At 35.3% G+C, this 11,677-nt stretch overlaps 1 protein-coding gene across 2 annotated transcripts; it reads right to left on the reverse strand.

The window, feature by feature from the left end:
- Window positions 1-3,727: 3,727 nt before the first annotated feature.
- LOC135753299 (uncharacterized) lies at window positions 3,728-9,930 on the reverse strand. Of its 2 annotated transcripts, XM_065271341.2 has the most exons (5): window positions 9,841-9,930; window positions 9,546-9,736; window positions 7,526-7,873; window positions 7,183-7,289; window positions 3,728-5,117 (listed from the first exon to the last, which is right to left on the reverse strand). In XM_065271341.2, the coding sequence occupies exons 2-5, from the start codon at window positions 9,646-9,648 to the stop codon at window positions 4,941-4,943; spliced, it is 735 nt and encodes a 244-aa protein (XP_065127413.1). In that variant the 5' UTR covers window positions 9,649-9,736; window positions 9,841-9,930; the 3' UTR covers window positions 3,728-4,940. The 2 variants fall into 2 exon arrangements, with proteins under 2 accessions (XP_065127413.1, XP_065127414.1); XM_065271342.1 differs by lacking the exon at window positions 9,841-9,930 and having other exon boundaries at window positions 9,546-9,830.
- Window positions 9,931-11,677: the final 1,747 nt, after the last annotated feature.

Raw genomic sequence — 11,677 nt, forward strand, 5'->3', positions numbered from 1 at the left:
ATACATGGGACATTGTAATAGTTTTAATCACAGTAGCCTATGCACATTATATCAGTGCATACTCAACTCTAGTAAAATGTATATGAACACTTCCAGTAAACTTTAAGCACTATTTTAGTGTTAATATTCGACACTATAGGAGTTTTTAGTTAACACTGTTGTAGTGTTGATGTGAGCGAGGAACACTGCCATGAGTGAACTTTAAGCACCATTTTAGTGTTAATATTCGACACTATAGGAGTTTTTAGTTAACACTGTTGCAGTGTTGATGTGAGCGAGGAACACTGCCATGAGTGAACTTTAAGCACCATTTTAGTGTTAATATTCGACACTATAGGAGTTTTTAGTTAACACTGTTGTAGTGTTGATGTGAGCGAGGAACACTGCCATGAGTGAACTTTAAGCACCATTTTAGTGTTAATATTCGACACTATAGGAGTTTTTAGTTAACACTGTTGCAGTGTTGATGTGAGCGAGGAACACTGCCATGAGTGAACTTTAAGCACCATTTTAGTGTTAATATTCGACACTATAGGAGTTTTTAGTTAACACTGTTGCAGTGTTGATGTGAGCGAGGAACACTGCCATGAGTGAACTTTGAGCACCATTTTAGTGTTAATATTCGACACTATAGGAGTTTTTAGTTAACACTGTTGTAGTGTTGATGTGAGCGAGGAACACTGCCATGAGTGAACTTTAAGCACCATTTTAGTGTTAATATTCGACACTATAGGAGTTTTTAGTTAACACTGTTGCAGTGTTGATGTGAGCGAGGAACACTGCCATGAGTGAACTTTAAGCACCATTTTAGTGTTAATATTCGACACTATAGGAGTTTTTAGTTAACACTGTTGTAGTGTTAATGTGAGCGAGGAACACTGCCATGAGTGAACTTTAAGCACCATTTTAGTGTTAATATTCGACACTATAGGAGTTTTTAGTTAACACTGTTGCAGTGTTGATGTGAGCGAGGAACACTGCCATGAGTGAACTTTAAGCACCATTTTAGTGTTAATATTCGACACTATAGGAGTTTTTAGTTAACACTGTTGCAGTGTTGATGTGAGCGAGGAACACTGCCATGAGTGAACTTTGAGCACCATTTTAGTGTTAATATTCGACACTATAGGAGTTTTTAGTTAACACTGTTGTAGTGTTGATGTGAGCGAGGAACACTGCCATGAGTGAACTTTAAGCACCATTTTAGTGTTAATATTCGACACTATAGGAGTTTTTAGTTAACACTGTTGCAGTGTTGATGTGAGCGAGGAACACTGCCATGAGTGAACTTTAAGCACCATTTTAGTGTTAATATTCGACACTATAGGAGTTTTTAGTTAACACTGTTGTAGTGTTGATGTGAGCGAGGAACACTGCCATGAGTGAACTTTAAGCACCATTTTAGTGTTAATATTCGACACTATAGGAGTTTTTAGTTAACACTGTTGCAGTGTTGATGTGAGCGAGGAACACTGCCATGAGTGAACTTTAAGCACCATTTTAGTGTTAATATTCGACACTATAGGAGTTTTTAGTTAACACTGTTGCAGTGTTGATGTGAGCGAGGAACACTGCCATGAGTGAACTTTGAGCACCATTTTAGTGTTAATATTCGACACTATAGGAGTTTTTAGTTAACACTGTTGTAGTGTTGATGTGAGCGAGGAACACTGCCATGAGTGAACTTTAAGCACCATTTTAGTGTTAATATTCGACACTATAGGAGTTTTTAGTTAACACTGTTGCAGTGTTGATGTGAGCGAGGAACACTGCCATGAGTGAACTTTAAGCACCATTTTAGTGTTAATATTCGACACTATAGGAGTTTTTAGTTAACACTGTTGTAGTGTTAATGTGAGCGAGGAACACTGCCATGAGTGAACTTTGAGCACCATTTTAGTGTTAATATTCGACACTATAGGAGTTTTTAGTTAACACTGTTGCAGTGTTGATGTGAGCGAGGAACACTGCCATGAGTGAACTTTGAGCACCATTTTAGTGTTAATATTCGACACTATAGGAGTTTTTAGTTAACACTGTTGTAGTGTTGTTAACCCTAACACTTTAATGAGTGTTAATTTAACACTCCACCAGTGGTTCCCATATAAACTATGGGAAAGTGTTAATTTTAACTCTGAGGGTGTTAAATTGGCACTTTCAAATTTGCAGTGTATATGGTTCTTGCTGAATATGAATATTTATTGTGTTTTTCCTATATATTCTGTTTATACACTGCATAAATCAATATTATTTATACAGGGATCGCAAAATCGCCAGCCCGACGTCCTATTATTGCTATTGTGAATTCCTGTCGGGCTACCAAAATGTATCTCTGCCCTGCCCATTGGGCTATCTTAGGGAGGAAATAATATTTTAATGTTTTTGCTTTGTCTCAGATTTAGTTAGGTAATTATATTGTATGTATTTCGGCGTCCTCTTGTCAGTTATTATTCTCACGTAACAAGTGAAACTGTCAGGAAATGAAGTGAAAGCATAAATAAACCCATCCGTTAATGTGCACGTCTGATATGCGCGCGACCCTCTCCACGCGCTTCTCCCGGCTTTGCTCTTAACGAGCACCTGCTTGCTCTTGTGCTCAGCAAAAAAAGCGTGAACTCAAGTCATTTAATAAAATAACGTCATTTCATTTTACCTCATAGACTGACATTGTTTTAGCGTTTATTTTTTCTTTCTTCAGTTAGTAACTTAAATATGTATGAAGGAAAATATGTTTGAGTGATTTCCGATCGATTTGACACGTCTATGCTATTGAGAGTATATGATGTTACAAGCTGATAGGTGACTAAACAGCAGTGGTAAGATATGTTTACCTAAAGGGAATAGAAAGTTTATTTGTCATTTCGTTTTACCTCAGAGTCTAACATTATTCTAGCGAAAATAAACGGCTATGGTAAGATCTGTTAACCTAAAGGGAATTAAATGTTTATTCCTTTTTAATAAATATCTGCTTTAAGCCTTCTATATTGTGTTAAAGTCACTGGTTGTTTGATAAAATACCATGTTATCTAAATACAATGTGTGATGTGTTGAGGTATTTTTTTATAAAAAATAACCTGTGTTATAATACATTCATATAATATTTCAGTAATATAACAATTCAATTATTCTAATGTTAGGGGAACGTTAAAATAACCTAAAAATAACATTAGGGGAATGTTTATTTTCTTAAAGAAAACATTCCTGGCTAACCAAAAATCTTGGAAGGGGAACGTTTTGAAAACCAAACATTAGCTGGGGATGGGCAGGAATAGTTGGCTTACATGGAAATCCAGGATTTATCAATATTCTACATTAACCAGTGTATGTTTTTATTCGGGCTACTTATATTCATTTCGGGCTACCAAAAATCTTTGCTTTGTTTTTATATTGTGCAGGAAATGTTTTTTTGTAAATGATATCCTTGTTTATTTTAATGTGTGCTTTTCACTGGTGGCACAATATTTTTCTTTTGTGAATAATTAAAAACTACATTTCTTTATCTAACCCTGTAGTCTTTTGTACACCAAAGTTATACATTATAGACTTGTGGAGGTGGAATGATTACTGTCACTGTGATTTAGCTGTCATTAACTACTTTACCTGGATTATTTCCCTTGTTGGAATTCATTTGGGTTAAAAATAAAGCCAAATATTATGTGTGTTACAACATTTAGACCTAAACTTTAAAAAGAAATTGCAAGAATACTTTCCTCAAATTGCAGTCACTGTTTGTCTAGGCAAATACTCTGATGTAGCAACAATAAGGACTAAAACACGATCCACAACCAATGTGAGTTTTAACTTTTTATTAAAGAACATAAACAATTCACACTCATAGTTCATCCAGAGCTTCATCCGTTTCTTTATAGCCGCTATAATGTCCGTGAGGAGCTGGATATCTATGTCTGATGCCCTGAACAACACAGGCAGGCAAAACAAGTCGTTAGCCTTTCCCCAGTCTTTCACCTTGCAAAAAACATTCCACGAAATGACGGTAGGATGCAAGTCGATATTGTCTAAAAACAGTAAGCACGACGTTAGCAATGCAAGGTATTTTCACATACAATAGGCTAACATAGGTGTAAATATAACAACCATAGCTCAGCTGACGGACCTGAAAAACAAAATGCTCACTTTTTACTCAAGCCTCCGTTTCTCCCTGTGGCTTTGGCTGGCGTTTCCAATTGGCATGTTTGGTATCGTTGGACTCAGCAACGATTTAGGACTCCAAAGAAACAAGTCCCATGAAAATAGTCAACCGTAGCCAGTTATCAGCATGTAATTTGTCTTACCACTAGGTGGTGGTATGGCAAAACTGTCCATGCACCCTCAGTTCCTGACTGCCATTACAAGTACCAAGTGTTGTGTAAATACATGCAAGTTTGGCGAAGATACAGCCTCAAAACTTTTTTGCACGTTTGTTGATGCGGTATAGAAAAAGGATTGGCGAATTGACATGAATTCCATAACATAACTTTCAAATTTTTGCAAATTGGACAAAAGCTCAATTAAAAATTTAGAAGAATTTTTATGACGAGGAATGACATCATAGGATACAAACGAATTATCATGAGCAAAGGATGTCGATTCGCAAAGTTCAAATTTGGAATTAATAAATGGATCAAAAACTATAGGGTTCTGCACGTATGGTGCAGACCGCTGGTTTGCTCCTCAGTGCTAGTGCCCTAATAATAATCCTAAAGAATACAATAGGGCTGTGCTCCTCTATGCTCAGACCCTAATAAAGGACATGACACAAAAAAAAAACGCACAACTCTGGCGGTTTAGTGGAAGGTTTATTTTCAAATGTATGTTATGTGAGATTTAAAGTAAATCAACCAACATTTGACATGAAATTATAAAAAAGGGTCAAATGAAATGATTAAACTATAAATAATACAATGTAGATGGCTTATCTCAGAATGGCATTAAACAGTAGGCTATTTTTTAACCATTGCTTTCTGATTTGCTGATTTGAATGGTGCTTGTTGTGCTGAAGTTTCTATGTAGAAACCCTTTTGTACTGGGTGTTGAACTCCTTGCCATTTTTGCCTGCATTCTCTGAACTTTATATTCTTAAAGCCATTAAAGCGACAGTCCACTTGACTCAACTTGATCTAATTGGTAGGAGAAACAGAAAAGTCCATCATCCACCCACTGCTATATCAAAGCAACTTTTTAAGGATCTGTAATTATGTAAGTATGTACAATACAAACAAATACATAAATCGTTTTTTGTATGGTAACACTTTATAATAAAGTTGTATTTGTTTACAGTTAGTTAATGCATTAAATAACATGAACTAACAATGAATATTACTTTTACAGCATTCTCTTAATTCATGTTAATTTCGGCATTTACCAATACATTTATAAAATCAAGTGTTTTAACTGTTAAGATTAATTAATGCACCATGAACTAACATTAATAACTGTATTGCCATTAAAGGTCACGTTTTTTCTTGATCCTGTCATGATATGTTCTGTGTCTCCATGTCTAGTACTTTTATTTTGAAGTTCTGTCTGTGTCTTCCATTTTTATAGTCCTGAGTAGTTCTTTTGTTCATTGGTCTGTGTGCTAATTGTTCCCCAGGTGCGTCTTGTTCTCCCTGATTATTCTGTGTATTTAACTCCAGTGTTTGCAAAGTTTGATGTTGGTTGTTAAATTTTTGGTCTGAACCTGAGTCTCCTGAACTTCCAGTCACGGCTGAGAGGTCCGAACCTGAGTCCTCTACACTTCCTGTTTCGGCTGAAAGGTCCGAATTTGAGTCCCCTAAGCTTCCTGTGCCTTTCAAGTTGGCTGAGCCTGAGTTTCTTGAATTTCCTGTCCTGACCATAAGGCTTGTATTCCTGTTCACTGTGAGTCCTGTCAAAGTCAAGATGGTCACTCCTGAGTTTCCTGTGTCCTGTAAGTCAACCAACATGGCCGCTTCCAAGCTCCATGGACACTCTGCCCTTGCCAAAATGGCAGTGCACGACACCCGTTGACTCTTTGCCCTGTCCAAGAGTTCTCTAATCTATATCCTGCCCAAGATGGCCGTCTCCGAGCTCCCTGAAATCTCTGCTCGGCCCAAGATGACAGTTATTACCAAAGATGGCTGTCCCCGAGCTCCCTGAACTTTCTGCCTGACCCAAGATGGCCGTCCCCGAGCTCCCTGAACTCTCTGCCTGGCCCAAGATGGCCGTCCACGGGCTCCCTGAACTCTCTGCCCGGCCCACGATGGCCGTCCCCGAGCTCCTGGAACTCTCTGCCCGGCCCAAGATGGCCATCCTCGAGCTCCTTGAACTCTCTGCCACAACTAACCTGCTCCCTCCCTCTGCCTAGGTTCCTGTTGCTGTTGGCACCACCATGGGTTCCAGTTCTGCCCTGGCCTCTGGTTCCAAAACACATGTTATATTGCGCACCGTAAACACAATCAAGGCTTAAAAACTCAGAAAAAAATGGGACCTTTAACTAACATTAAAGGGACATTCTGAATTTGCCGCTGTAACATGGCTGCAGGAGGCACAATGATATTACACCTTGCCCGAAAATATAGCTATTGAAAGATACTAAGGGGATTATTTTCGACTGCTGCGCAATATCATTGCTCCTCCTGCAGCCATGTTACAACAGCAAAATCCTTGATTATTACACCAGAATGAGAGTATAGTCCTAGCCATATCTGCCTAGAAAATCGCAACTTTTAATTTTCTGTTGGTCTTAGTAAATGATGAAACTGGAAAGCTGGAAAATGAGCATATTTTCAAAAAAAGTGGAGTATGTCTTTAACAAGAATTAATACATGTTGAAAAACTATACTGTTCATGGTTTGTTCATGTTAGTTAATGCATTTACCAACGTTTACTAATACAACCTTATTTTAAAGGGTTACAAAGTATATTGTAATTTACTAACAGTTTAATGTTTTACTGTTTATCAATATATAAGTGGAGATAAAGTGTGCAACTTATTGTATATTTTGGTAATAACTGTATGTATGCAATGCAATGAAATGCTATTAATAACCCATTGCCAAACCAAACATTGTAATGATTTGAATCAATGATGTAAAGATTATAACCGTCATCTACTCTAACGAACTGTAATACACTTATGTAAAATATTTAAATACACTGCAGTGTCTGACCACTTTTTAATAATTGTAATACCACTTTGAACATATTTGTTAATGTATTTACCCTAAGTATGATGACTATGGAAGATGCTACCAGCCCATAAATGCCTCCAAGTACTACGAACAGAACCAGGTAACTGACATGTTGATAGAGCTGTTTACTTGGAGTTTCTGTTGACACACATGCACAAACAAATAACTTTAAATATTTTCATAATTTTTAGACAGTTCTTGTTTCCTACATACATAACAAATTGAATTAAGGAAGTAGTTGGTATGTTACACTAATAAAGATTCTCTGCATACTTTCAAGATAATAGCATTAAACGGAAGGCAGATTTTTTAAATTAACTACACCATGTTTGAACATTAATTTAAACTTGTTGTAACAACTAGAGCAAGCATACCTTCAACAAACACAATAGTGTATGGCACCTGTTCCATTTTCTTAAGTGGAGGAGGAAAGGTTTTCTCTGCCTCACACGTGTATAGGGCAGTGATATTAACATTTACGTTAAATAGGACAAAGCTGGTACTGTTATCTGTAAAGTTAACACTTAGATGGGCAGGAAAGTCTTTATTTAGGCTTATCTTATTTTCAGTTACCAATGTGTTATTTATTATTTTTATACAAATGGAGGTAACCACATCTGGGCCCTTATATAAATAGTACATCATTTCTGATCCACTGAGTGTTGGGCAATGCACGGTGACATTGCTCCTTTGTGCCACATACCTAACTGGTGGGAGGATGCCTATAGGGGAGACAAAAAATACTTTTAGCATGCAGTATCATAAGTCTATACAGCATCTGAACTTTTCTCAGAGAGATACATTGTAAACAACTACAATGTAAAACATGAGGAAACAACTGCTGCTTGTTGCATCTGCAGTTTTTGCACAACCCACAAACCACGACAGCCTCCAAGTTCTACTCGCATATTTACTCATTTACTCAGGACTGCTTATAAACTCCTTTGTACTTTTACATGTATTTGCCAGACATTATCTAATGTGACTTACAGTGCAATCAACATAAACATTTTATCAGTAAGTGTGGATGGACTATGATATTATAATTGCTAATTATGCTTATGAAGGTTTTTAATACTAGATGTAACAACCTAAAGGGTGTGTATAATAAAAACTATATTATTTTATAGAATAAAAACTAAAAGAACCAGCCAAATAAATAAGCAAAAAAAAAAACATTCAAATGGTTTAGGGTTCCTATACATTACATTTGAATAACAGTGCTATTCAACATTTGCCTCTAAGAGTGCACAACAAAAATAATTTCCTGTTTTTGCTTTGTTTTATAAACATTTCTAAAACATGTACTTGAGAAGGAAATTGACAAAAAAATGTTGTCTTATTTTCTGAAAATGCATCAAAATTGATGGTTAAAACAAGATAAAATAGATATTTAATCTTGCTTTCTTTTTGAATAACTTTTCTTACCCAACTGGGAGATATTATCTAGTTTGTCACCTAAACTCTTTACACTTATTATAGATAAACTCAGAATTTTGAAACATTTACAAGGTTACATAAAGTAAACAAGGTTTAATATAATTTTCTAAAATAATTGATCTTGATGTAAATAATTAAATATTTGTACAGATAAACCATACAAAAAAATGCAGCGTGGAGAAACACATAAACAGACTTTAAGTAATACCTTATTAAAAAGTGTAAATAATTTTTTTGCAAAATAATGAAACATTGCTGTTACTCTCTTAGCATGGCGGTTATAATATATGGCAAACATTCTAGCATTGCTGTTTGTTATTCTATTAAAATATCAGCGACGCAAACATGTAGATTTTTTTGTGTAAACAGATAACCAGCTAACCTCAATTAAAGGAACAATATGAGAATTATAGAAATTTCATTCTACTAAATGAAGGTGCTGAATAAAAATCCCTTAAGTGCCTTCAACATAATTTGTGTAAAATGAAATAGTTAAAGGTATTATTAACAATAATGCAAAAGCAGCTTAGGAAAAAATGACACTGTAAGGTTATAGTAATTTTGAGTAAAATTTGTGGCAGTAGTGATGTTGCAAAAAATAAATTACATAACCTTCAGTACATCCCCTATTCTATTTATTCAACAACTTTCCTCAATATCTAAAAAGTGCTTTTAACAATTTTTACTATTCTTTATACACATTATACTATTCTGCTTTTGTGTGAACCTAAAGTATAATGCTTTTCAAGCCCATTTTTTAAAATTATTATGATTTGCGAATCTTCAGTTTGCAAAGGATTTTGGAGGCCGGATATCATGTAAGGAAATGTCGATAGTGTAAGCCGTGTTTCATTTATCAATTTCTTTATACATTGTTTAACAACATGCAAGTTTGTTAGCTATTACTGTACATAATTAAGGGGTGAAATCATTGTAATAAAGTTTTAATCTTACCTTTGCACATGCTCCCTGTTTCAGTTAGGGTGCATACATGGAACATACAGAGACTAAAGAGGATCACAGATTTCTTAAAAATTGCCATCTGATGTACTGTCATTCTTCACTTAAGCTGCTGTCTTTCTTTGTCTTTGGTTTTTGGGATTATTTTGCAAGTAAAATCTTTCAAAATTTGCGATGCTATCTACCTGTGTGTTACAAAAAAAATTGTCAATTTATGACAAAATAAGTTCTTTTTAAAGTTGCTAATTAACAAAAACTGCACAACAGTCTGTTACAATTCTAGGCTTACCCGTTTTCTACTAAACAAATGCATACGTCAGTGTAACAAAAGAGCAGTTACATACTCATGAACCAAACAGGAAGTTTTCATTCTTTCCTTGCACCATTTGTGGGTGTTATTTGAATTTTAGGGTTTCATATACGCTCTAAAGAATGGCTAGGTTAAAAACAACCTAACTGGCAATTCAGCGCTGGTTAACACACTTGTGTTGAAAAATATTAAAGACAGGTGGCAAAAAGTTAACACAAGTACAACACATTACCACTGTGTAAATACAAAAACTCAAAATTCTTCACAATTTTCTTGATGACGTGTTTTATCAGTTGTGAACAATATAAACCAGCTCAAAGCATACAGGTCTGTTGTGTGTTTATACAAAAGATTAATGGAAACAATCAGACGCAGAGGAGAAGGAGGACGAAGAAGTGATGTTTTTCTATAACCAGATATCCTGGGTGTTTTCATTTTTGGATGTAGCGTCTAACAAATTATCTGTAATGTTTTATATATTAACTGTCATCTTCTGAAAGCAATGTTTAATTTTAGGAGCCGATTAAAATATTTTGAGACGATTGTTTGATTTTGCCAGTAAAGTCAGAGGTTCTGTGAATGTAGTTTGAAGATTTGGTTTTGTGTTTAATGTTTTGAGAAAGTTGCCAATAGTTTCAAGAAATGTGTTTTAGCAATTGTGAAAAACTGCCTGAAAATGCCTAACATGCAAACTTTTACCTCGTCTAGTTTACTTTTAAATAGCAAACAAACTGTATGTTGGTTTGAGATAGATGAATATACAGTTTGTAGAGTATAAAAACCATTGCATCTATAGAATTGTCCCACATATGCCTGACTGTGTGTGCGTAAGCGTGCGTGTGAGACAGAGAGAGAGACACTGAGACAGAATTACATTTTAAGACTTATTACAAAAAGTCATTGTTATTACAATACACATTTGCATTACATTTTAAAAGAAATAATAAGAAAAGAAAAATCACAAAAAAATCAATTCACCCTCAAAAACTGAGCACAGAGCTTCATTACAACACCAAAACCATTAAAAACTAACAATGTCATCTTTGGATTTATAATAGTAAAAATCAACCAGAACGGTTCTATTCTGATTTACATTTTACTCTACCTTATTTTGCCTGCTCTTGTAAATGGCCATTTTTGCTTGGCCTAAAACAAAATTTAGTAGCTGACAAGCAGTCTTTTTTCTAATATACTTAAATCCTAAAATTAAAGTATCCAAAGAAAAAGTCATCTCATTCAGTATGTACTGTCACAGTATGCAGTTTCGGATGCAGCCTCAGTCACCTGAATCTAATCAGCTGCACCTGTCCTGACTTGGGGGGAACAAACAAAATGACTTATGATCAAAATAAAAAGTGATTGTGAACTGGATTTTTTTTACCTTTTATCAGCCTTAGGCATGTCAAAGATCAGTAAAAACATTCACTCTTAAGAAAGATGGTTCTATAGACCGTTTCAGCAGTAACAACATAAACAAGCCGCTGTCGCGGTCCGCACGTAACTTCCGGTAAACTCCGCTAATAATAAATAACAACAAAGTTCTTTAAACATAGTTTATTTATATAACAAGCAAACAAAACAACACATAGATTACATAGGAAACCAAAACATTTGTTATTTTCGACGAGTTTAGCAACTAGTCAGACCATAAAAAAAACGAAACCGGAAGTAAGGTTCGGATCCAGACGTGTATCACGTGCGTCCGATGAAACCGTCTATAGAGTACCAAATAAGGGTTCTTCAGCTTGTAACAATAGCAGCACCCTTTTTGGTACTAACCCTTTTTTAGATTGTTCTATATAGAACCTTGCCTTAA

The sequence above is a fragment of the Paramisgurnus dabryanus genome, chromosome 11 (genome assembly GCF_030506205.2).
Source record: "Paramisgurnus dabryanus chromosome 11, PD_genome_1.1, whole genome shotgun sequence".
Lineage (NCBI taxonomy): Eukaryota > Metazoa > Chordata > Actinopteri > Cypriniformes > Cobitidae > Paramisgurnus > Paramisgurnus dabryanus.